At 46.2% G+C, this 26,617-nt stretch overlaps 1 protein-coding gene and 1 long non-coding RNA gene across 5 annotated transcripts; one reads left to right on the top strand and one right to left on the bottom strand.

Annotated features, from left to right (window-relative positions):
* Positions 1 to 38: 38 nt before the first annotated feature.
* On the bottom strand, positions 39 to 22,946 carry LOC103565052 (uncharacterized). 3 transcript variants are annotated; one of them, XR_011523353.1, is made up of 5 exons: positions 22,808 to 22,946; positions 22,077 to 22,223; positions 16,175 to 16,444; positions 2,854 to 2,958; positions 39 to 1,202 (listed from the first exon to the last, which is right to left on the bottom strand). It is a non-coding gene; the product is annotated as an uncharacterized lncRNA (long non-coding RNA). The 3 variants fall into 3 exon arrangements; XR_011523354.1 differs by lacking the exon at positions 39 to 1,202 and having other exon boundaries at positions 1,522 to 2,958; XR_548197.2 differs by lacking the exons at positions 39 to 1,202; positions 2,854 to 2,958 and adding an exon at positions 4,726 to 6,206.
* On the top strand, positions 22,774 to 26,346 carry EIF1 (eukaryotic translation initiation factor 1). Of its 2 annotated transcripts, none has more exons than XM_070561980.1 (5): positions 22,774 to 22,963; positions 23,511 to 23,886; positions 24,598 to 24,761; positions 24,905 to 25,006; positions 25,469 to 26,346. In XM_070561980.1, exons 2-5 carry the CDS (start codon positions 23,856 to 23,858, stop codon positions 25,511 to 25,513), a joined length of 342 nt encoding a protein of 113 aa, XP_070418081.1. In that variant the 5' UTR covers positions 22,774 to 22,963; positions 23,511 to 23,855; the 3' UTR covers positions 25,514 to 26,346. The 2 variants fall into 2 exon arrangements, with proteins under 2 accessions (XP_070418081.1, XP_008539224.1); XM_008541002.2 differs by having other exon boundaries at positions 22,774 to 23,083.
* The last annotated feature ends 271 nt before the right edge of the window (positions 26,347 to 26,617 follow it).

Raw genomic sequence — 26,617 nt, 5'->3', positions numbered from 1 at the left:
ACAGACTTTGTCGTAAATAAAGCACTTTAACCCACACACGCCTTTGACTTGTGTTTACTGAGCCCGGACTCTGTGCCGGGCCCTGTGCTGGCTGGTTTGGCATACAGCAGTACGTGGTGTTAGATGGCAGTGGGGGAGACAGACGTTACGTAACAGCCCTAATAAGTAAATGACATGGCATACTAGAAGGTACTATGGGAAAAGGAGCGGTAACACAGGGAAAGGGGTGAGAGGCCTGGGCAGGGCCACCATTTAAAATCGGGTCAGGAAAGGCCTTGGGACAGAGGGGGCATTTAAGCAGAACCTCGAGATGGACCCGTAGCAGGACGTGCACCCCAAAATCCACTACTTTCCTGTGGTGATTATTTTGAGCTGTAGGCACTTGAAAAACAGCAAATGCGGGGAGAGGCTTTCTCTAAATTCCTCTTTTCTGCCTAAAGACAGGTTCTCCAGGAGGAACTCAGCTGTCATAAACCCCCTCCCGGGAGGGGGCCTCATCACCCACGAAGACTGACTCATCACAGGAGAGGAGAGTGGAAGTGACACCACAGCCAAACTTTGTCTCAACCGTCACACCTCCCAGCTGTGCTTTCCTGAAAGTCATTTACTGTCCCCTAGGAGGCCTTTCTTTCCCGCTCCCTTTCCCTCTTATGGTGGATTTCAGCCTGAATTCTAAGCCGCCTCGAGGAGTCCCTCATTTGTCCTGAGTGTTCCCATGTTTCCATGAGGTATACATGTTAATAAACTTCTGTTTTTCTTTCTCTTGTCAATCTGTCTTTGATTGCAGCGGTCTCAGCTAAAAACTTAGAAGGGCAGAGGGAAAATTACGTTTTCCTTGCCTACAAAACTTTGGGAAAGAAAGCCATGCGAATATCTGGGGAGAAGCGTCCAGACCCCAAAGTGGGAGCATTGCTGGCATGTTCTAGGCCCAGCAAGAGAGCTGGTGTGGCTGGAGTAGAGGTGAAGGATAGAGGAACAGAGGTGAGCTCAGAGAGGTAACGGATTCATCACGGAGGCCTCACAGAACACAGTGGAGACCGGCTTTCACCTTTGAGCAGAGGAGTGCCATGATGTGACTTACATTCCAATGCACTCCCTCGGCTGCTGTGTACGGACCAGACGCCAGGGAGCTGGAGCCAAAGCCAGGAGACCCATCGTGGGCTATTGCAATAATCCAGGCCAGAGATGACGGTGGCTTGGACCTGGGTGGGAGCCAAGGAGGGGTGAGCCATGGTCAGACTCTGGCTATATCGTGTAGAGAGACCCCTGGGGTTTCTAACCAATTGGATGTGGGGTGGAAAAGAAGAGAAGCGTCAAATGTTCTGTCTCCAGGGGATGGATCTGCCATCAGCTGTGATGGGAAGGCTGAGGATGGGACAGTTTGGGCAGGGAGGGGACATTAGGTGCCCAGTCTAGGGCATGCTAAATTTGGGATGTTTCTTAAACACGTTGTTAACTTACACACTTGGTATCTGTGTGTGTTTTATGGTGGCAAAATACACATACATAAAATTCACCATGTTAACCATTTTTAAGTGTATAGTTCAAGTATATTCACATCGTTGTGCAACCATCATCACCACCCATGTCCCGAACTTTGCCCCAGAGATGTTTCTGGTTCCCTAGGCCACTGTGATTCTGACACACGCTCCAGAGACAGACCTGGAAATACAAACTCGTGAGAACTAAACTGAACCGAGGTGCAAATTTAGGAGCTATTTTCATAGACCTGGTGGGGAATGAATTTGCCACAGAAGAAAAGAATGAGAGACCCAAGAGAGCAGGAAGCAGAAGTTTGGGACCACGGAGGAGTTCAGAGAAAGAAGGGGAGCCAGCAGAGAAGGCAAAGGGAGAGGTGCCCATTGATACAGCCAGTAGTTCCCAGGCCAGGTCCTCCATCAGGCAGCTATGTGAGCCAGTCACATCTTACTAGAGCTCTGTGACCTTGGGCTGGTTACTTGCCCTTTCTGAGCCTCCATCTCTACTAGAAAATGATGATAATAAAAGTACCTGCCTCGTTGGGTTAATGTGACAATTAAATATGATGAATGAGGATTTGTGAGGCCGACAGACGATCACGGAAGCCCAGGGAGAAAAGAGTATGAGAAGTCACTGGGAGAGAGGAGTAAGGACCTCCCTTTCCCGGGCTGCTGGAGGGAATGTGAACCAATTTGTCTCTGCAGGGCAGTTTGGCAAACACCTTAGAGATACACTTACCTGTTGACTCAGAAAATCCACTTAGAGGAATTTATCCTAAGAAATACTGAGAGACGTGCAAAACTGGGGGCCAACCTGCTTTAACTATACTCAGTTAGTTGTCTGTTTGCACAAGTAGTTAACGCATTACCAAAACCCACTCCACAGATAACGTCTCTGACACTTGGGTCACCATGGTAATGAGTGACTAAGTTTTTCAGGAACTGAGAGTTGACTCCTTGTGCAGTGCAGGCTGGTTAAGACCACTGACTCATCCACTGGGCCTGCGTGGATGACTGACAGGTGACCCTTTGACGTCAAGGAGCCAAAAACTCCACCCTCAGATCATGGTAACACCGCCATTTTATGAACGGGTCCTATGAAGAGCTGTGAAGTCTGACTACGCTTGCACAGATCGTCAATTACCTCACTTCTCCTCATCTCCAATCATCTGTTCCCACACTTCAGACCACCCCACCCCTTTATCCCATAAATATCCCTTATCCCCATTTTTCAGGGAAGTGGGTTTGAGATTGGTTCTCCCATCTCCTCGCTTGGCTGCCTTGTGAATAAACCTCTCTCTGCTGCAAACTCCTCGTCTCAGTAACTGGCATGACTGTGCATCAGGCAAAACGATCCTGGTTCAGTATCACTTACGTGTTGAATTATCCACAAGGATATTCATTCAGTGCTGTTGACGAGAACAGAAGATTGGAGCTGATTTAGATGCCCAACAAAAGGAGACTGGTTACGTTGTTTATGCTACATCAAGACAAAGGACAATTAGGTAGCCATTAAAAATGCGGTTGTAGAATTCTGTTTATCAGCACAGTAAGAGGCTCAAGACATACGTTTGTCACTCTTTTATTATAGAAATTTTAAAGCATGCATCAAAGTAGAAAAAATGATATAATAGACCCCCAGGCACCCATCACCCCAAAGTCAACAATTATGAACTCATGGATAGTCTCAATCTATCACCCCACCCCCTCCTCCCTCCTCCTACATATTGTTTTCAAACAAAGGCCAAGCATCATAGCATTTTATCCATACATATTTCACTATGTGGCTAGCAGAGAAGAACTTTTCTTCTTTAGCGTAACCACATCTAATTATCACAACTAAAATAATTAATAATAATTCCTTAATAAAAGAAAGTTGTTTCTCAACTCACAACCTTCTGACACCAAATGTGTGGGTTTTCCACACCAACCAGTTCTGACACGAACTACCCCAAAGTTAGCACAAACCCCACAGGTTAAGGGCTCAGTCCCACAAGACTAGCCCCCACTTCAGACATCAGTCACAAGTCGTGGGTCCCCAGGTTACCCACAGATCTGTCCAACTTGGCTGCAAATCAAGAGTTCCCACAACCCCTCCTCGGGCTTGGTCATTTGCTGTCATGGCTCAAAGAACTCAGAGAAGCACTTTACTTAGTATTACCAGTTAGTTCATTCTAAAGGATGTGATAAAGGATACAGGTGAGCAGTGAGATGAAGAGGTACACAGTACAAGTTCTGGAAGGGTCCTAAGCTCAGGAGCTTCTGTCCCCGTGGAGGTGAGATGCACCACTCTCCCAGCAGACAAATGTGTTCACCAACGAGCAGGCTCCCCTGAACCCCACTGTTTAAAGTTTTTATGAAGGTTCCATTATGTAGGTGTGGCTGATTAAATCACTGGCAGCTGGCGACTGACTCGCTCTCCATCCTCTCTCCTCTCCCGGAGGAGGTCAGGGGGTGGGATGGCAAGTTCCAGCCCTCTAACACACGGTTTGTTTCCTTACCAACCAGCCCCCATCCTGAAGCTCCCGAGTGGCTCCCAGCCGCCAGCCATCTCATTAGCATACAGAAGACACCGTCACTCCAGAGATTCCAAGAGTCTTAGAAGCTCTTGTTTCAGGAACTAGGGTCTAAGACCAAACATTATATAATAAAAGATGCTCCTAGCACCTCTGTCACTCAGGAAATTACAAGGATTTTAGAGGCTCTGTGCCAGGAACTGGGGGCAGAGACCACATATATTTCTTATTATATCACAATATCACACTTAATATAATCAAATATCTGGGCAGTATTTAAATTTCAAAATCTTTTATAAATGACAATTGTTATTTTTTTTTAATTCAAGATTCACACAAAGTCCACACAAAGTAATTAGTTGTATGTATCTTAAGTCTTTCAAACTACAGGTACCGCTTCCCTCTGTTTTCTTTCCCCTTCCAATTTATTTGTTGTAGAAAAGATCATTGGTCTTGTAGAGGTTCCAGTCTGGACTTGGCTGACTGCATTCCCATGGTGTAATTTAACATGTTCCTCTGTCCTCTGTATTGTCTGAAACCTACTAGTGAGACCTAAAGTCTTGGCCAGATTCAGGGTTTCCTCCTCTTTCTCAGCAGGGGCAATTCATGTGTGGTGCTGGAGAGATGTGTTGTTTGTCTTTTGGTGACTTCAGTAGCCATTGATGATCAATGCCCGGATCCATTCATTGATTAGGGGTTACAAAATGGTGATATTCTAAGTGTATCATTCCTTTTTTTTTTTTTAATTTTTTTGGTGAGGAAAATTGGCCCTGAGCTAACAGCTCTTGCCAATCTTGCTCTTTTTGCTTGAGAAAGATTGCCCCTGAGCTAACATCTGTGCCAGTCTTCCCCAGTTTGTACGTGGGATGGCACAGGATGGCTTGAGGAGCTGTGCGTAGGGGAACTAAACCTGCCAACTGTGGGAGGCTGAAGCAGAGCATGCAAGCTTAACCACTACACCACTGGGCAGGCCCCTGTATCATTCCTTCTTCATTCATTACCTGGAATATTTCTATAAAGAGAACCATGCCCCTCCCCAATACACACACACCTACAATTTGGTTCCACTGAGGCAAGTTCTTACAGGAAAGGTAAGGAAATAATTTCCTTTTATTTACCAGTTTTCAGTGTGAGGAGATAATTCTCTAGCATCCCAGAAAGACGACTAGTAAGGATTTTTTAAATTGTTATAAACTTGTGAATTCAAACGTATTTGATATAAGCATCTTTGATGTGTTTCAACCCATTGCAGTTATTACCCCTGTGATTATGTAAGATATTTACAGGAGTCCACTCTTATCTGCAGTTTCACTTTCCATGGTTTCAGTTATTCCTGGTCAACCACAGTCTAAAAATATTAAATAAAAGATTCCAGAAATAAACAACTCATAAGCTTTAAATTGTGCCGCATTCTGAGTAGCCTGGTTAAATCTCGCTCCTTCCTGTCTGGGATGTGAATCATCCCTCTGTCCAGTGTACCCGCACTGTAACTGCTGCCTGCCCACGGTTGTCAGATCAGCTGTTGGGGCACCGCAGCACTTGTGCTCAGGTGACCTTTGTTTTACTTAATGATGGCCCCAAAGTGCAACAGTAGTGATGCTGGCAATTCAGATGTGCCAAAGAGGAAGTGCTTCCTGTAAGTGAAAAGCTGAAAGCTCTTGTCTTAATAAGGAAAGGGAAAAAAATCTATGCTGGGGCCAGCCCCGTGGCCGAGTGGTTAAGTTCACGCGCTCTGCTTTGGAGGCCCAGGGTTTTGCTGGTTCGGATCCCAGGCGTAGACATGGCACCGCTCATCAGGCCATGCTGAGGCAGCGTCCCACATGCCACAACCAGAAGGACCCACAGCTAGAATATACGACTACCTACTGAGGGGCTTTGAGGAGAAGAAGAAGGAAAAAAAGAAGACTGGCAACAGATGTTACCTCAGGGACAATCTTTAAACAGAAAATCTATGTTGAGATAGCTCAGATCTATGATAACTTTTATTACAGTATATTGTTATAATTGTTCTATTTTATTATTAGTTATTGTTGTTAATCTCTCACTGTGCCTAATTTATAAATCAAACTTTATAACAGATATATCTGTAAAGGAAAAAACAGAGTATGTATAGAATTCAATACTATCCACGGTTACAAGCATCCACTGGGGGTCTTGGAAGGTATCCCCCACAGATACAGGGGGACTACTGTGCATGGTTCCAAAACCAAATCTGCAAAACAAGCCAAAGTCAAGAAAATTCAGTTTTTATCCCTGTCCTCTCCACCCTGTCTCCTCCTTCTCCTTACAGGTACCTTGTTGTTTTAGACTAAACACACACACACACACACACACACACACACACACACACACACACACATATATATATATATATATATATATATATATATATCCCTTTTCTTATATAACAGGAGCATACTCCATTCTCTATTACATGACAAAAAGCACGTCATGCACCAGTTTGTAGCATTTGATCCCAAACAAAATACACTGTTTAAGTGTGCAGTAATAGTAAAAACATTTTGATGTCTCTAACCGCATCTCTGTATCTCTGCTCCAGGGGTCCTACAAGCTGGCAGATCCCTTGTTGGCCCAGTGGAGATGGATCTGAAACTGAGGGTAAAGGACTCAAAATTTCCCTGGGTCAGGGTGAAACTGCCTTGTACCCACAAGGTTAACGTGGGAAACAAAATAACCAAAGTTTCTGAGCTTGCCTTGCAGAACAGCAGGAGGACCAGTGATAATAGAGGAACTTCCAGACAGCTCCCTCGCCTGACTCAGCATCTTGCAGGCACACTGAGAAGCTAAAATGACTGCTTGTAGACGTTAGACATCACAGACTAAAACTCCACCCCACGCAACACAAAGAACAGACAGTCACGCCTGTGCAGAGGACTCTTAGAACTGAAGCCCCCAAGGCCACATGCTCCCCCTCCTCTACCTAAAACCCCCAAATAAAAACCCTTGCTTGTAGCTTTTCGGCGAGTTCCAGATTACAGCATTAGCTGCCCATTCTCCTTGCTCAGCACTTTGCAATAAAATTTCTACTTTCTCCCACTGCACCCAGTGTCATAGATTGGCTTGCTGCATGACAGGTGACCAAACCCGCTTCAGGTTGAACACCAAATTTGGCGACCACGAAGGGACACAGTCCCAAGTGGACGTCTCATGTGTGGCACACCGGCCTCTGGCAGAGAGGCCTCTCTTGGAGGCTGTCCTGCAGCCCCCTGAGCCCCTTGTCTCAGGGACAGCCCCAAGCAACTGGCTGCTCAGCATACACGATTGGCCCACAGCACTATTGCTTTTGGTGGTGGAAGAAACTAGGTTCGGGCTTTGGGGAGACTTGATAAGTAGTGGGCAGTTTTTTGCTTTTATCTTTGCACCGACCTTTTCCAACAGGAGGAAATAATGGGTCCTCAGAGTGCTATTACACCAGCCAGCCCTCTGGGCTCCATTTCTTTTAGTTTGCAATGGATGTCCTTTTGTTGAGTTTCCTTGTTAACTGACTGAAATCTTATTTTTCCTTTCGTTTGTTTGCCTCTGTTTCAAGGGCTTTATTCCAGGTACCTGGAGTTTGTTTGGGGGGGGGGGGAGGGCGCGGAGCTCGATTTGTTGAAAGGACTAGAAATTTTTCGCTCACAGAGGAACCCTTTGGCCCCATTTATTTTGATGTATGTGTCTGTGTGTGTGCGCACATGGGAGTGTGTATGTGTGGTGCCACAATGGGAAGCTCAGATTCAGTTCCCAGGGGCAGCCCTCTAGGTTGCATATTTGCAAAATCGGGATGTTTTCAGTTATAAACCTATGAAAAAGAAAAAGATGAAACTTAATCAAATTTGGGGTCTCAGCTTCCTCTCGTGATCTTAGAGATGCTAATGAAAACAAGTCAATAAAACAACAAGAAGAAGCTGAGAAAAAGAACAAAGGGATTCTTCTCAAAAAGTTGGAAATTTTTAAAGGTTTTTAAAAAAACTAAGGTAAATAAGACAAATATTAAAAGGGGGAAAAACAAAGAGGAATCAGAGAAGGGAAGAGTCACAGGGCTCATCTCAGCAGGATAGAAATCTTTAGCTCGTTATTAAAAAGAAAAAGTGGAATAAAGGTTAAAATGTTTGAGCTAATGTTATATGAAGAGGTCATGTAGACTTTGCCTGAGGGTCTTTTGGGAACGGAGGTTGTGTCTAGCTGGGAATGCTTCCCCTACTCAGTATTATAAGACCAAGGCTTGCTAATGGACTCTTAATGGAAACTATCATTAGAGGTATAGGAGTTGGTAAAATTAAAATAAAATTTTGTAAAAAAAAATTAGTATATTTAAATGGGCTTTATGGGAAATGATTTCATCTGTTTTGCCTGATGGTATTATAGACTATGTTGTGGGGATAAGCACTGTGTCTCACTGGGGACCGTTTCCCCTGCCTGATGTTGTAAGAGCATAGAAATCCACCCTGTGGGCAGTGTTAGTTAAACACGCTAAAGGGAAGCTAACTTTACAATGGCCATTCTGGGGAACGCTGTCTCGGATAAGTCCACTTTAAGGGTCACCCTTAAGAGAGCGAAATCAAAACCTCTCGCAGTAGAATGCTTTCTTTGACTAATACGCAGAAGCTTCTAAAAGACAAAATGACTCCAAAAACTGCTCTAAAAAGGATCCTTACACCAAAAAGAAAGGAATTGATACTAAAAATCTTTGGCCATCTGAACAGGTTCATCTGCGAGAGCAACAGTTGGGATCCAACTCTTCCAGTTTTGTACATGAGACATGGCTAAAACTTGGAAGATCTCTGTTTGTGTTTATCTGTATGTTTACGTGTGCAAGGCTCTCTATGTATTTGTCTGCCTCTGAATGATATAATTTCTAAAGAACTCTATTAATCTGCTTAAAGTGCTCATATAAATTGTTTCTAAATGTAATAAAAACTAGCCCTGATGTCTTTCAAGCTAACATGACATAAAATGAGCTTTGGTAAATAAGAGCTAGTTTAAATTTGTTGGTTTAACTGAAATAAACATGCTTTCACAATTATCAACATCGGATATGATACAAACATGTTATCTCTGTTACAAAATTTGTCAGCAAAAAATAGTAACTTAGAATAATAGCTGATTTGGTTTGATGTCTCATGAAGTTTCTGTAGGCCACCTAAACACAATTATTTAGAACAGGGAAACTAAATAGATGTAAAAAGGATGAAAGTTTTGGGGAGAACTTTTTAAGGTATAATGTGTTATGGTGTGTATATTTTAAACAACTTGTGATGGCTAACTGCTTTAATGTCACATGAAGTTTTTGTGAATAATCTAAACCTAATTTGGGGGAACAAATGATTTAGATAGACGAAAATCAGTAAAAGTTTTTGAGTGCAGAGGCCAGCCCTGTGGTCAAGTGGTTAGGTTCACACACTCCACTTCGGTGGCCCAGGGTTTCACCAGTTCAGAATCTGGGTACGGACATGGCACCATTCATCAAGCCTGCTGACATGGTGTCCCACAGGCCACAACTGGAAGGACCCACAACTAAAAATACACAACTATGTACTGGGGGGCTTTGGGAAGAAAAAGGAAAAATAAAGATCTTTAAAAAAAAAGTTTTTGAGTACAATAATTACGTTTTATTGTCTGTATACTTGAAAAACAACTTTCAAAATCTTTTTGGTAATTTGAAATTTTAGAATTTTGCCAAATTAAGTTAAATGATAGAAGTTTGAGTATCTGCATCATTTTCACATAAGATAAAATATTAGAAATTGATTACTAAGCATAGATTTGTCTGCCTTTGGTTTTTTTATCTGAGAAACTAAAAGATGCTGAGGTTTACTGATAAACATGTTTTGTGCATGCTGGGGAATTTTCTACAAGAAAGCACATGTTTCTGTATACAAGGAAAGTAAAACGTATGTTTTCAGTAAAGAAAGTATAAAGAATGGAGATAGTTTTGTTTGTTTTGTAAAGAAAGATAAATTTGTCCACAAGTACTAGGAAGAAAAAAAGAAAAAAAGCATGGGACAAATTCTGAGTGTAAAAAGTGAGTGACAGAAGGTTTGTGGAAGTAAAACCCTGAGGAGTTTTGTGCATGGTCAAGTTGCTGAGATTAAAATGAATCCAATTAAATTAATGAGTTTCAATATCAAAGGTAAGCTGGTGCAAAATTTGAATTTGTCTTTCTCTCTCTTGAAAGGGTGATCTTTTTGAACTTTTGGTCTGCTCGTGATAAAGAGATTACAGACAGTTTTTCTTTTTTCTTTTTTCTTTTCTTTTTTTGAATAAGTCTGCCTAGGGGACAGAAAGTCTATGCTTTGTTAAAATAATTTCCCATGTTTGAAAAGACTGAGGTCTCTCTATTGACGTTTCTTTTTACTGTTAAACTCTCTCTGTTTGCCTCTGACACCTTCTGTTGTCACCTTGATTGAATGGATAACTAAGCATTGTTTCCTGTTTTACTAAGTGTTTTAAACCCTTTTGATATTTTTGACAATCTTCCTCTAAGGTTTGAATCCTGGGTAAAGTCTTTCTTTTGACTTAAAAAGGAACTTTGAGAATTTCCAATGGGCCCTGGAACATCTCAAAGAATCTGTTCTCTTTTCATAGAGATATTAAACTAATTAGACTTATTTGGTATATTAAATTACATGGGAAGCATTGTCAAATAAATGATGATAAACCTTCCTAGGTTATATTGTGTGGGTAAACATTATTAATATGAGTGTTTTTAAAAAGTTATATAACATTCCTAAAATTCTTATCTGTCTTGGTTATCAATCATAATTCTGGTTATTATCTCAAAGTGTTGTACGTCACATAAATGGCCAAGTGTCTTTGTCAACTGCCATTTTTGAATGTTTTGTTATTTGCAGACAGTTGTTGTTTTACTCTGATGCTTTTGCAGATGTCTTTCATCTTTAGAGAGATTCATAGAAAGGACTGCATGTGCTCTAGAATGCAGGTTTCTGATGAACTTTCAGATTATAAAACTGAGCTGGATATGAAATTACAGAACTCTAATGGAGAAACTGATGGCCTCATAAAACCACTAATAGACGATCAAGATCAAGAATTAATTATATGAGACTGAATAAATTGATGAGGATGTTTATAATTTTTGTGATTTTTCATTTGAAATATTGCCGATTTTCTTAATGTTTTGTTTTTCCAGATTTAAGGGAAACATTTTCTCTTTTCTCTTAAGAAACTATGACATTGCAATTTGTAATCAGAATTGAAGCATTTATCTTTTTCTCCTTATCTTATCCCTCTAGAATTTGAAAACTCTTGATGAGTGAGTATTCTTATTTTCATGGCAATATAGTTATTTGCATAAGTTCAATAACAATCTGTTCTTTTTATAGCAGAACACAATTGGAAACACTGGTTATATCACCAGGCTTCGACTGGAATGTCATATTTGAGAGAAACATGCATAAATTCAGATATGACCAAACAGCTTTAAGGGACAAGGATTGACTGCATGGAACAAATAAAGCTACTTGGAAATATTGGCTTAGTACCTTGCTTACAGGATTCCCAGCAACCTCAGCAAGTGATTAACAAAGGTCACTTCCCTGGCAAGTGCAAGAACCCCAGGATATTTTGGCAACCTCAAGAGAAGAGAGGAATTCACCCAAATCTGTAGGTATTGGAGGCAGAGTCTAATGACAAGTCCTTGGCTTGGCCTGGCCTCCAGAGGCCTATAAATTTCAATCTTAGATTCCTTATAAAAAGTTCCAGCAAAGCATATTTAAAAGAGCCTCTGTGATCAATTGCTATTCTTGCTGTACTTATGTAAATAATTGGGCCAAGTTTATTGAAACTAGACTTATTTTGCAAATCAATGAGTCCTCATTTGGCTATCTTTGGTGAAAATGATGGTGATTTTATTTATTTATTTATTTATTTATTTTGTGAGGAAGATTGTCTCTGAGGTAACATCTGTGCTAATCTTCCTCTTTTTTGTATGCGGGATGCCACCACAGCATGGCTTGATGAGTTGTACATAGGTGGGTGCCTGGGATCTGAACCCATGAACCCCAGGCCACCAAAGTGGAGTGTGCAAACTTAACCACTACACCACCAGACCAGCCCCTGAGGGTGATTTTAGAGAAAAAAAATTATGCTTAAATAGAAACTATAATGCACATTTGTGGATATTGTATTCTGGTTCTTTTAATTGTCTTTGAGATTTTTGTTTTCTATCTGCAAACTGAAGCTGGACAACTTGATGTAAACTTAAGAGAGAACACCATGATAGCCCATGTTTAGACAATCTTTAAGCCTACTGCTGTATAAGCCACTCAAAAAGTTTACCTGAGCATCTGATGACATCAACAGAGACATTTCAAACTGCAAAAGATGCTTTGACCCTGACATTTAGAAATCTTCTTGAGGGGCCAGCCCCACGGCCAAGTGGTGAAGTTTGAATGTTCTGCTTTGTCGGCCCAGGGTTTCCCTGGTTTGGATCCTGGGTACAGACATGGCACCACTCATCAGGTCATGTTGAGGCAGCATCCCATATATCACAACCAGAGGCACTCAAAACTAGAATATACAACTAGGTACTGGGGAGTTTGGGGGAGAAGAAGAAAAAAACAAAGATTGGCAATGGATGTTAGTGCAGGTGCCAATCTTTAAAAAAAAAAAGAAAGAAAGAAAGAAAAGAAATATTCTTGACTGGCTGTCCCCTAGGTTCAGGAATTGGTTTATAATTTGCTCCAACCATTAACTTTGTTTTCTTTTTGTTTCCCTAGAAATTCTTCTTATTAAATACCTGGTTACTTGCTTATACAATATAGGCCTAACTTTGGGGGACCTCCCTCTGTTCTAGAGATGATCCAAAAGATCCAGAGAGAACTCAAATTAGAGAACTAGACACTGTCAGATGTTCCTCTGCATCATCTTTGTTGTGGAGACTGGATCCTACTAAAATCCTGGAAACACAAGCACCTGGAAGATCAACTTCATCCCTGCTGGATGGGCCATACAAGAAGTGCCACAGGGAACAGGAAACATGCCACAGAAGTACATCACAACCAGGACCACCCAAACCATGGTTGGCTTCATACTCTAGACACAAACTTCTCCAAATGGACAAGTGAAACTGTGATAGACTTCAAGTTGCTGTATAGAAGACCATCTCCCTAAGATAATTAATGAATGACTCCCAGGTTCTTACCTTACTTGTTGGACTATCAGACAGCAGGCTAATTGGCTACATCAGATTTCACTTCAGATTCCAGGACCTAACCTTGATTGGTTTACAGGCCTCTTCTCCTGGATTCCCCAAGGATTAAGGTCCACTATAGAGGGGATACTAAAATTTGGGCTGTCTATTTTGCTAATATTTGTGGTGGGTCTGTGTAATTGTAAAACATAGACCTAAGTGTTGTTCCAAAGCCATTGATCAGGGTACTAAATATTAGTCATGCAGAATATACCTCACTCTCCCCCACCTGGCATTCAAGAATATTTTTAAATAAAGGTAGAACAATTTCATTCCTCTGACCTTGAACTTTGCCCTTTCACAGCAGGAAGCAACTAGAGCAGTCTTTGCCCCCATTCCTCAAGATTGGGCAATGATCAAAAGAGAGGAGGGATTGAAACTGAGGGTGAAGGAGTTAAAATTTCCCTGGGTCAGGGTGAAACTGCCTTGTACCCACAAGGTTAACGTGGGAAACAAAATAACCAAAGTTTCTGAGCTTGCCTTGCAGAACAGCAGGAGGACCAGTGATAATAGAGGAACTTCCAGACAGCTCCCCCGCCTGACTCAGCATCTTGGAGGAGCATTGAGAAGCTAAAATGACTGCTTGTAGACGTTAGACATCACAGACTAAAACTCCACCCCATGCAACACATAGAACAGACATTCACGCCTGTGCAGAGGACTCTTAGAACTTTAGCCCCCAAGGCCACATGCTCCCCCTCCTCTGCCTAAAACCCCAAATAAAAACCCAGGGGCCAGCCCCGTGGCTGAGTGGTTAAGTTCACACGCTCTGCTTTCGCGCCCCAGGGTTTCACTGATTCGGATCCTGGGTGTGGACCTCACACTGCTGTCAGGCCATGCTGAGGTGGCATCCCACAGAGCACAATCAGAAGGACCTGAAACTAGAATATACAACTACATACTGAGGGGCCTTTGGGAGAAGAAGAAGAAAAGAGGGGAAAAAAAGAAGATTGGCAACAGATCTTAGCTCAGGAGGCAATCTTTAAAAAAAAACCCATGCTTGCAGTTTTTCACGGAGTTCAGGCACCCATTCTCCCTGCTCAGCGTTTCACAATAAAGTTCCTACTTTCTTCCATTACACCCAGTGTCATAGATTGGCTGCACAACGGTGATCGTTCACTTCAGGTTTGATATTAGATCTTGGCTGTACACTTTTGGGGAGGCATGGGGCAGAGCTGAACTGCAAAACTGAGGGGAGAAGAGTTTAAGGTCTGAAACTAGGATAGGATCAAAAGAGGAGATGAAGGAGCCGGGAAACGCAGATCCCAGAGGAGAAAGAGATGCCATCTGAGAGGTCAGGAGGGGTCTGAGCCTGCTAAGACTTTTGAGCTGTGTTGGGGGAGAGAGTTGTAAATGCCCTCCCCCACCTCCTTCTGGGGTCACTGGGTAAAGCTTACATCACTCACGCGTATTTAGTAAGAACGGACTCTTTGGGGAGAACTCGAAGCAGTGCTGAAGGCTGCGTACAGGCTAACATGGCACAAAGCAGTCGACAGCTTCATAAATATCCACATAAACAGAGGGAAGCACGCCAAAACAGGTTTTGGTCATCCCTAGGTGGTAACTGATTTAACCAGTGATTTTTTTTGGTCATTTTCATACTTTTTAAATTTTTATGCAATAAGAAGATATTATTTTACAATGGAGAGAAATATCGTTATTTTAAAATAAAATAAAAATAAAATAATATAAAATAAATAAAACATAGAGATACCAAAAGATCTGAAGGAAGTGGGTTCACTCAAGGGCCACGCCAGGCCACCCTGCCCTGAGTGCCCCTACTAGCTGTGGGGAGAGAAGCCAGCAGTGACTCCGGGGTGCTGTGGGGCACACGGGCCAGGCACCGACAGCCCTCCAGGGCGGGTGCCTCTTCATGGTTACGAGCACAGGCTCTGGGCTTGAATCCAGCCCTGCAACTTACTAGCTATGATCTTGCAAAAATAATTCCACCACTCTAAGCTTCTGTATCCTTGTCTGTAAAAGAGAATAGCTATTCCCACTTGGTGGGGTGTTGGGAGGATTCAAAGAGGCAAATGGAAATTGCTTAACGCCGAGCCCGGCACTTGGAAGCAGATAATAAATAAGAGGTCTGCGACCAGCCATGGACTCCCTATAAACTAGCCAAGGTGTCACAGGGCCCCCATGAGCAGCCCTGGCCAGTCTTGATACAGAACTCCAAACCTCACTGTGTCCTTGAAAGAAAACCCTCTCCCCAAAAGCACCAGTGAGCTATCAATAATTTACTAAAGATTCGCAGGAGCAGTGAGGACGGGCAGATAGAACACAGCGCACAAGGTTTCCCTCCCTAAGACCCCGGAGATGTGTCGTTCCTCCCAGCTCCTCTGGCTGCTTCTGTCCCCATCAACTGCGGTGAGTTTCATCGCCCCCAGCCTCACTGGCTGTGCCTCCTTCTCAGCTCAGGTCTCCCCCAGGGTCTCCAGCCTCCTCCAGCATCTTAGTTCTACCCAGGCTCTTCCCCAAGCCAGCTGAGGCCCCTAGGGGCACCTGAAGCAGCTCTCCTTAGAAGGGAGGCTGGGGGGTTATGGATAGTAAATCCAGTGGGTTTTCTCCTGATATATACAGGAAAGGAAACAGGCTCGGAGAGATTATCCAAGCTTCCTGAGGACACAGAGCAGACAACTAGCAGGAGAGCATCTCAAATGGTCCCTTGACTCAAAACCCCACTCACACCTGTAGGGCTCCCCTATAGGCTCCTGTAGGGACTGAGATGGTTCCCCTGGGCCTGGGCGGCTACGCAGGAAGTTCTCCGGGAGCATTTGGGAAGGAAGAAAGGAACACACACATGGTGCTGGCCCCATCAAGGAAATGGCTGACCCCTTACAAGGGCAGAATCACCCCAGAGGTGCCTCGGGGGAATCTGGTCGCTCCCGGGTGGCCATGCTGCCCGGCAGGAAGAGATCCACCGCCACCCCAGCCCAAGTCCTGGTCCAAGCCGGCCGCCTCACCTGCAGATGGGCTGAGGACCCTGCTTCGTCAGGATTCCGTGGGACCGGGGTGGGATATACCTCGCACAGGACCCAGCAAGCCATGGGTGCTCAACAAAATGAAAAAATCTTCCTGCCCCGAATTCCGCTCAAGAAGAGTCCCGGCTGCAGGTAAGAGGGGACGATCACTAAGCTGTTTGGGGCAAAGGATGAGGTCGGCGATATTCTTCAGTCCACAATCGTCTAGAGCAGCGCCATCCAGTAGAAATAGAGTGCATGCCACCTATGCAGCTTTACATTTCCCAGGAGCCACGTTTTTTTAAAAAGTAAAAAGAAACAGGTGAAATTAACTTTAATATTTTATTTAATCCAATATACCCAAAATATTATTTAGTAATTTCTAAGAAAATTACTGAGCTATTTTACACTCTTTTCCATGCTAAGTCTTCAAAGCTCTGTGTGTATTTTACGCTTCCAGCCCACGGGCATTCCGACTAGCCTGAATTCCAGGGCTCGTGCGCCACGTGCGGCCCGTGGCTGCCACAGCCCTTTGGGAGCTGGATTTAATTTGGTGAAGGTGGGTGGAGGCAGGGAGAACAAAGGCCGCCCAGGGAGGCCCGGGCACCTCCAGGTGACATGGGCCTGCGGCCAGAGCTGCACAGGGAGGAGAACTGAGTGCTGGGGGCGGGTGCAGAGGTGTGGCTGAAGGGGTCCCAGAAGTGAAGAGGGGAGGGCACCCCACTGCGCGCTGTGAAAGCTCTGTGTCTCCTCTCCGGATCTTCAGTGCAAACCACCCTGCTCTCTCAAAGTTGGCAGAGAGTTCTTCAGATCCACAGGAAGGACTTGAGCCTTGCTGCAGACTTGCTGCCGGGTGAACACAGAAGCCTTCCTGAAGATGGCCCTTAGGTGAGTTTACACTAGCTTTTAAAAAATAAAAATAAAATGAAAAGAGGTAGGGGCCGGCCCCATGGCGGAGTGTTTAAGTTCACACGCTCTGCTTCGGCAGCCCAGGGTTTCGCCGGTTCGGATCCTGGGCACAGACGTGGCACCACTCATCAAGCCATGCTGAGGAAGAGTCCCACATAACACAACCAGAAGGACCTACAACTAAAAAATACACAACTGGGGCTGGCCTGGTGGCACAGCAGTTAAGTGTGCCCATTCTGCTTCAGCGGCCCAGGGTTTGCTGGTTCGGATTCCGGGTGCAGACATGGCACCACTTGGTACGCCATGCTGTGGTAGGCGTCCCACGTATAAAGTGGAGGAAGATGGGTACGGATGTTAGCTCAGGGCCAGTCTGCCTCAGTAAAAAGAGGAGGACTGGCAGCAGATGTTAGCTCAGGGCTAATCTTCCTCAAAATACATAAATACACTATTTACCCGGGTGCCTCGGGAAAAAAGGAAAAAAATTAAATCTTTAAAAAAAATGAAAAGAGTTTGAAGGAACTATGGTCTCAGTCTAAGGCAGATTACCCTACCCAAACACACCTGTGAGCTTCTGCCAGGAGACGGCCGAGAACTGGGTCTGAACTGATTTCCACACAACACGTCCAGTGCTCTTCCCTCCGTCTGGAATGTCCACCCCTCCCCCGCCTAGGGAACTCCTACTCCAGTGCTGTCAGAATGCAGGGCCCTCTCTGCACCCGTGCCGGGCGCTTCCTCCACTCCTTCCGGGCTCCTGGTTCGTTGGGGCAGCGTCTCTGAGCTCCTCTGCTTCCTCCACGGGCCCAGGCTGCACTTTATCATCGCACCCTCAGCAGCTAAGTCAGCACTGTGACCACCCAGGTGGCCCTGCCCCGGCGAGGGGAGCCAGGGGCTCTGACTTTTATCCCCCTTCCTAAACAAGGCCTCCTCCCCCTCATCCCATCTCCAGGGGCTCCTACAGGACTTCTCGGAGGAGGAGGAGGAGGATGCAGAAGAAGGGAAGGAGCAGAAAGCAGGATGGAGAGGGCAGACTCTCCGCCAGCAAAGGGGCGAAGGGGAACCGAGCAGGAGTACTGCTTCAGGTGGGCAGCGGTGAGTCCGCGGTGAGGGGATGAAGCAAAAAGAAAGCCTGGCTGTGTTGGGGGTGGAGAGAGGGGGCTGCAGATAGGTTAAGTATAACTAACAGATATGCGTAAAGCACACTAGCCTTAAGGGTCCAGCTCGATCAACTTCTATCACCTGGATCAAAACTGAGATCATTTCCAGCACCCAGAAAGTCTCCCCTGCGGCCTTTCCCAGTACACACCTTGCAAGGGGAGAGTGAAAGGGTGAGGTGTTGCCAGTAGAACCCCGGCTGATGCCTGACACGCACATCTCACAATAACCCCACGCCATCGGGGTCAGAGCCCCAGCAAACCCAGGTCTGCCTCCGTTTCCACGGGGTAAGAATAGCAGCCTTCCACATGAAAAGATGTCCAACATCAGTAATTACTAGGGAAATGCAAATCAAAACTACACTGAGATATCACCTTACACCCATCACATAATTAACAAGATGAGAAATAACAAGTATTGGAGAGGATGTGGAGAAAAGGGAAGCCTCATACACTGCTGGTGGGAATGCAAACTGGTGCAGCCACTATGGAAAACAGTATGGAGATCTCTCAAAAAATTAAAAATGGAAATACCATACAACCCAGCTATCCCACTACTGGGTATTTATCCAAAGAACATGAAATCAATAATACAAAGAGATCTATGCACCCCTATGTTCATTGCAGGACTATTCACAACAGCCAAGACATGGAAGCAACCCAAGTGCCCATTAACTGATGACTGGACAAAGAAGATGTGTTATATACATACAACGGAATACTAATCAGGCATAAAAAAGACAAAATTGTCCCATTTGCAACAACATGGATGGACCTTGAGGGTATTATGTTAAGCGAAATAAGCCAGTGAAAGACAAACACCGTATGATTTCACTCACATGTGGAAGATAAACACACGGATAAAGAGAACAGGTTAGTGGTTCCCAGAGGGGAAGAAGGTTGAGGGGTGGGCAAAAGGGGTAAAGGGGCACATATATGGTGACAGATAAAAATTAGACTATTGGTGGTGAGCACGATGCAATCTATACAGAAACTGATAAATAATAATGTACACCTGAAATTACACAATGTTATAAACCATTATGACCTCAATAAAATAATTGAACAGAAAAAAAGAATAGCAGCCTTCAGTCGTGGGGGTGTGGCAGTGAGGGGGCTAGTATTCCAGTCATTTACATACCTGGGTGGTAGCTCCCAAATAAGGAATGCAAGAAATACCACATTTATTTGACTTTCTTTAAATCAGGTTAAATCCTGCGCCAGTTAACGTCTCACCTGGCTGCCCAGAAATCCGATCTTGGACGGGAAAGGGGCTCTAGCGCCCCCCAGGATCTCCTCTAGGTCACAGGGTTTTCTATAGCACCAGAGCTCCAGGGAGGCCCCTTGGACCAAATCATCCATCTGCCCTGGTTACCATGGAGATGCCTATTTCCCCAGAGGAATCTTCCTGGAGGGAGATTCTGCTGCTTCTGTGCCAAGTTTGGGGCCCTGGGGAATCTTACAGAGGCCGAAGGTCCCCAGGTGTCCCACACAGCCATGCCCTCGCCACATCCCAAGGAGATCACCATGGAGAGGCGCCCACCTCTGTCCCATCCACCTTCTGAGGAGCTCACTCCTGTCCCCGGCTGCTCTCAGAGATTCTGGGAAGCTGACATAATCTATGTAGTGATTTAATGACTTTAGATTTGTATGCTGTCACACATGTTCTCCTCTTTAAATCCCCTCAAAAGCCTAAGAAAATGATATTATTATCCCGGTTGTACAGATGAGAAAATGAAGGCTGGGAGAAGCTGAGTCTCCCAGGCAGGAAGAGGTGGAGCTGGCACTCAGGTTCAGGTACCAGACCTGTGCTCTGTACCCTGCCCCTGGCTACCGGGACCAGAACCTCAGAACCGGGAGTACAGTCATGAATAAGCCAGCATTTAACAGCAGGCACAGATGGCACTTTCAGACAAATTCGTCCTGGCTCCATTGTTCCTCCATAAGCTCCCAGGGCTGAGACAACCTCCCACACTGGACAGTGGAGCCCTGCAGACCCTCCTTGGAAATGCTCCTAACCTACGATACAGCTTCAGACTTTAGACCTGGCAAAGGCGTTAGAAATTACCCAGTCCTTCTTTTATGGGGGATAAAACAGAAGCCCTGAGAGGTGAACAGGGTGACCCAGGAAGCTGGTGGCAATCAAGAACCGGGTCCCCCATTTCCCTGGCCCCCCACCCCAAGCCTGCCCTCTCAGCTGCATCCCGCCCAGGGCAACGCCTGTGCGTGTTTGTGGCAATAACTGTTTATAGTGCACTCAGGTCAGGTCTGGCACCGGGCACCAGGTCCCTGCAAGAGAAGATGGGGAATGTGGCTTCTCTAGGGCCACCCTCTGTGCTCTGCGGCAGGAGGCCAGGTCCAGTAGTGACCTTTGGAGCCCAGAGTCAGACCTCTGAAAAGGATTTTTTCTCAATCCTCCACCCCAGGACTCTCTGAGAGGGTGGCAGAGGTTACAGCCTGGAGCCAGGGACCGGCCATTCCTAGGAACTGAGCACCTACAATGTACGTCCACATGTTCACCGGACAAGCACTGAGCTCCCGCGCTGGGCCAGGCCGCTACCGCACACACAGAGTAGAGGAGACAGGCCCGCACTCCGCTCTTTGAGCTCACAGCCTAGCAGGGAGACACACAGGGAAGGGCAGAGCCAGATTCTCAGACATGCAGCCGGTGTCAGTCACACAGCGCCCCGTGCTTAGAAGGGCCCTGTGCTTGGTTTAATGTGCTGCTGTGCTGTCTTGAAATTCTTAGCCATTTTGAACAAAAGGCCTCACGTTTTCATTTTGCACTAGGACCAGCAAATTATGTATGTCCAAAGAACAGGCAAGCAAAATGCAGTGTGCTACATGCCAAAATAGGGGAAGTGAGGGCACTGAGAAAGGCTCCAAACACAGGCTTCTCAGAAGGAGTCCTGAGGGTGCGTGGCAACACCAAGTGAAGAAGAGGTGGGAAGAATGTACCAAGCAGAGTGAGAGCACGCACGGACACCCTGGGAGGGCAAAGTTAAGGGGCTTCACAGAACCCCATGGTGTGCCAAGTGGGGAGTGCTGACTTGTCATGAGGCTGAAAGGGGAACTAGCACCTTGATGAGCCAAGGAAATTCTGAAGAACAAAATGGCTCCTTCTACCGGACCTCGAGACTTTTTGTAAAACTCATATAATTAAGAGAGTGTGGCTTAGGGATAAATAAACAGACCAGTGGAACAGAATAGACTCCAAAAACAAACCCACGCATAAATGGAAACACAATCATGATAGAGGAGGCACAAGCGTGTAAGGAGAAGATGTGTTACTCAATAAAGGGCGCTGGGAAGATTGGTTATCCACGGAGGAAAAAACAAATAGCCCCCGGTCTCACACCACACACAAAAGTAAATTCCATGTAAAAAGCAAAGCTTTAAAGCTTTCAGAAGAAAATACAGAATATCTTGGAGCTGACTTAGTGGTGTAGCAGTTAAGTTCGCACGTTCCACTTCAGTGGCCCAGGGTTCGCCGATTTGAATCCAAGGCACAGACCTACCCACCACTTGGCAAGCCACGTGTGGCAGGTGTCCCACGTATAAAGTAGAGGAGGATGGGCACGGATAGTAGCTCAGGGCCAGTCTTCCTCAGCAAAAAGAGGAGGATTTATGGCAGATGTTAGCTCAGGGTTAATCTTCCTCAAAAAAAAAAAAAAAAGAAAATACAGGATATCTTTATAAACTTCGGGCAGAGAAAGGGTTTCTTTAATACAACATGGAAAGGATCTTTTCCCAAAAAAGAAAGATCGATAAGCTGGTCCACATTGTTATTTTAAAACTCAGTATAACAAAATGTGTGCACACTGGGAAGGATAGCTCTGACTTACCCACTGTCGCCCCAAACCCCTTTCAGGCAGAGCCAGGTCTGTGAGTGCCGAGGCTCCCAGGTGGAGGGCAGGAGGGCACTCAGCTTCGCAGACTGGGGAGATGTGAGACTGGGACGCCCATGTCATCGACGCCCATGTCCCCGCTTCCTGGAATCAACGAAGCCAAATTATTCATCAGAAGATTACTTAGTAAACACAGAATCAAACCAAACTACTGAGTCCACCTAGCTTCTCCTCCCTCAGGGTTTTCCATCGGACAGCCTCTCACCTCGCCCCATAGCAGGTTCTTTCCTACCCTCTAAGTGACAGCTGGGATGTCAGCTCCTCAGAGGCCCTTCTGAGGCCCCTATCATTCTCTCCCATCACTCTGTTTCCTTCTTTCTTGGTACCTCCCACAATCTGTCATTTTATTTGTTTACTGTCTCTCTCTCCCACTAGACTCCACGAGGCCAGTGACCCTGACTGCTAAAGGTCATAAACCAGCAGTCCATGGGGCCAACACACACTTTTTTTGGTTTGGCTTGTGCAGTGTTTTTCCAAAAATTCAATTTATTGGGAATATTTAAAAATCAAGAGATTTTATATAAAAATCTGGATTTCCAGGTTCTCTTGAAAAAGATCTAGCACAAGGGGCTGGATGTGAGTAGCAGCTGCAGCCTCTAGCTCCAACCTAACACCCACCACACCCCATGACATCACACTTGGCTACGGTCTGCACTCCTTTATCTTACCTGCCTGGCCCCTGGAGGCCTGTGGCGTCTAAAACCACTCTTTTCACCCCTGCAGCGGAGAGCGTTTCCATTAATAAATGCAAAGAACAAGAAGGGTTGACTGATTTGAAGGAAATATTCATCTACGCTCCGAGAAGGCTCCACCACACACGATTTGTAAGACACAAAGGACATCCTTCAGGCGCCTGAATTCTTCTCGGTCCCCCAGAACCAGCATTACTCTCTCTTGGCCTCGTGCTAATGAGCTAGGTGTCCTTTCCTTAGATTATCTAAATGGTAAATTTACAGACTAATCCATTTTTAGATTAGATTCATCTAAATGATAAATTAATCTAAATGCCAAAGTTAGGGTTTGGGTTATATTATTCTAGGTTGATTAAATAAAGGTGCCGCCGTAAATCTGCAAAGAAAGTGGGAGTAAGTGTGTGACCCCGTGGGTAGGTGGGTGGGTATGAGATAGGGGGCATCTGTCATGTGCGGGACGCTCGGCAGCTAAATCCCCTCTAAGGAGTGCCAATAACCCCCAGGAACAATCCTTCCTGGAGCAGGTAACGCCGCAACAGAGTCAAGAGGATGGAACGTGCCAGATAACATAGTGCGCAGGCGCGCCCGAAACCTCCGCCAATTTTCTGCGCAGCCCAGACACCTTCCTTCCGCACTGCGCAGGCGCCTAGACTGACTAAGCTTTCCCTCCCCCTTCCAGCTCTCCGAGAGCCAGGAGGACGCCCTCCTGCAGCACTGAGCTCCTGCGCAAGCGCCGCGCCGCATCTCCGCCCCCGAACCAATTGGAAGAGGCGGCGCTTGGGCGCTCAGGGCACGACGCCGTGGGTGGGGCCGGGACGTGAGTGCAACGCGCTGGCGTCACAGGGGTGGCTATATAAGTGAATACAGGCGCCGCCCCTCCGCCCCAGTCACTGAGCCGCCGCCGAGGACTCAGCAGCCTCCCCCTCGAGCCCCCTCGCTTCCCGACGCTCCGTCCCCCCCGCCCGCCTTCTCCCGCCGCCGCCTTCCGCAGGCCGTTTCCACCGAGGAAAAGGAATCGTATCGTATGTCCGCTATCCAGAACCTCCACTCTTTCGGTAAGCCGCGGGACGGACGGTCCGTGGGGGGAAGGCCCGGTTGGGCGGCGGAGCACTCTCGGCCTGGAGACGGGGCCCGGAAAGCTGCCGAGCGGCCCGGCCCTTCATGAACTTGAGCAGAGAGAAGCTGTCCGGGTGCGCGGGCAGCGGGGCCGAGGCCTGGGCCCAGGAGTCGGCCCCAGAACGCGACCGGAAGGAGCGGGCGGGAGGTCAGCCTTTGGGCGGGCCCGGTGGCTCGGGTGGCGCATTTACTAATGGCTCCCGGGCCGCCTCGGGCCACACCTGCCCCTCCTGCCACCCTTGCGTCACGTCCGTTACGTCACCGCTGTTGTCACGGCGCCGGGAGGGAGAGGCGGCGCCAGCCCTAAGTGACAAACGCGCACGCCAATGGGGCGGGAAGCTCGGCCCCGCCTCGGGGCTCGGGTTCCGGCCGGTTGCATCAGCCGGGAGGGGCGCTGTCTGCCACCCCCGGCTTCCCTGACACGTGATCGGTGTCCGAGGGCGGGCCCGGGGCAGGAGGCCCAGGCCTTCTCCGGGGCTGGGGAAGCCGGCCGTCCCGGATTGACCTGTTCCGGGAGAGTCGAGAAAGGACATACCTGATCTAACTGGCGATTTCAGTATGAGTTTCTGCACCTGGAAAAGATCCAGTGGGAGGGTGGCAGTGGCAGCAGAGCTACGACAGCTCCAAACGAGCTTGAACTTTCTCCCCAGACCCCTTTGCTGATGCAAGTAAGGGTGATGATCTACTTCCTGCTGGCACTGAGGATTATATCCATATAAGAATTCAACAGAGAAACGGCAGGAAGACTCTTACTACTGTCCAAGGGATCGCTGATGATTACGATAAAAAGAAACTAGTGAAGGCGTTTAAGAAGGTAAGTCTTCGATGAGATCGTAGGGAACTCACATTTAACTTGCCCACGTGGCAGTGCTGTGTTGTGTTCTTTCCCAGAGAGGATCATTGGCGCCTTGGTGCTGTTGCTTGACCTAATTTGCTTTGATTCCCTTGTGCTTGCAGAAATTTGCCTGCAATGGTACTGTAATTGAGCATCCAGAATATGGAGAAGTAATTCAACTACAGGGTGACCAGCGCAAGAACATATGCCAGTTCCTGGTAGAGGTAAGTTCAGTCGCTTTTTGATAATCCGTTTGTGCTCTGCCCTGGCTAATCTCAGATCCTGTCTAGTCTATTTCTGCTGGGGACATAGAAGCTCCTTTTGTACGACTATGCAGAAGAGTTGTTTGGAGGTATATAGACAAAGGTATTTCCAAAAACAGAAGGTATTTGTTTGCCTTAAGTTTACTGTTTGCATGGATCTACTTTAAAGATGCAAATTTAAATTGCACACAAATACTGAAATAAGATATCTAGTTGGCTGTTCCTAAGTGCTACAATCTTGCTGCATTGGTTCTTAACTGTGTACCCTGAACTGAAAACCGTTGTGCTCGTGGTGGTGAGGTGTGCACTTGGCTCTTGGACTTGCCCGGTGTAGAAGCAGGAAGACAGAATTGTCAGCATCAGAAATACAGGCTTTAACTCTCTCTGTCCCCTCTTTAAAACTTTGCCCTTTTTTCTTTGCAGATTGGACTGGCTAAGGAGGACCAGCTGAAGGTTCATGGGTTTTAAGTGCTTTTGGCTCATTGAAGCTTAAGTGAGGATTTCCTTGCAATGAGTAGAATTTCCCTTCTGTCCCTTGTCACAAGTTTAAAAACCTCACAGCTTGTATAATGTAACCATTTGGGGTCTGCTTTTAACTTGGACTAGTGTAACTCCTTCATGCAATAAACTGAAAAGAGCCATGCTGTCTAGTCTTGAAGTCCCTCATTTAAACAGAGGTCAAGCAGTGGGCGCCTGGCAGTGTCCAGCCTGAAACAAAGCAATAATGTGATGTTTCGGCCAAGCCCAGAGCCCCGAGATCACAGATGGCTATGTCTGGCCAGAAGCTCCTCGGCTCTCCCTCTACAGAGTTCCCTGCCCTGAGAGAATGTCACCACCTGAGCAGCCCTTGGTGAAGCTGAGAGGAGAGGATGGGGTAAGGCAGCAACGGCAGCTGCACCACTAGGCGGGAGCCTTTGGTGGTCGAAGAGTGATGCCCTGGTGTCTCCAGCCTGCCCGGGTGCACAGAGCTTAGAGTGGCCCCCTTCCCTCTAATGAGGTGATAGGACATCTGGCTTGCCAGCGAGGTCTTTTTGACCAGACATATCCTAGCTAATTGATGTCCAAACACCAGAATGTGAGGCCACCCTTCTAGCAGAGTTAAACTTTTGACAAGGGAACAAATCTCAAACTGATATGTGTCAGTCACGTAGCCAGCTGTAGAACTTGCGGCTTGACTAGCAGCAGCTGCCCAATGCCATGTGAAGTAACAAACTGGTCTTTGGTTTTTTCCTTCCCTTCAGTTTTAATGTTATGTAATGTATTTAAACCCTTATTTAAATAAAACTTGGTTTTCAGAAACACCTGATTTGCAGATTCTATTTTTTTGTATAGCCGATCTTGTATGTGAAGAAACTGCAGAAATGGGCAGTGGCTGTTACGTCTACACCCGTAGCTTCTCAACTGGGGCCTGAATCTCTTGGCCAAGAAAACCTAGTGAGCTTGTCCCTTCCAAGTGCCCCACGGGTCAGCTGATTTGCGAGCATTTAGCCAGGGGTACACGATCCCATTAATCTGTCCTGAAAGACGGTGCTGCGTGGCTGATGGATGCTTGGCCAGTAGTCTGAGTGATCA

Source organism: Equus przewalskii, chromosome 10, assembly GCF_037783145.1.
Source record: "Equus przewalskii isolate Varuska chromosome 10, EquPr2, whole genome shotgun sequence".
Taxonomy (NCBI): Eukaryota; Metazoa; Chordata; class Mammalia; order Perissodactyla; family Equidae; genus Equus; species Equus przewalskii.
The sequence above is the reverse complement of the archived record's forward strand: the minus strand, read 5'-3'. Positions and strand labels throughout refer to the sequence as shown.

Coding starts and splice junctions, on each gene's coding strand:
- EIF1 (XM_070561980.1), top strand. CDS start 23,856: ATGTCCGCTATCCAGAACCTCCACTCTTTCG. Junction 23,887..24,597: donor CCAGAACCTCCACTCTTTCG/GTAAGCCGCGGG, acceptor CTTTCTCCCCAG/ACCCCTTTGCTGATGCAAGT. Junction 24,762..24,904: donor TAGTGAAGGCGTTTAAGAAG/GTAAGTCTTCGA, acceptor TTGTGCTTGCAG/AAATTTGCCTGCAATGGTAC.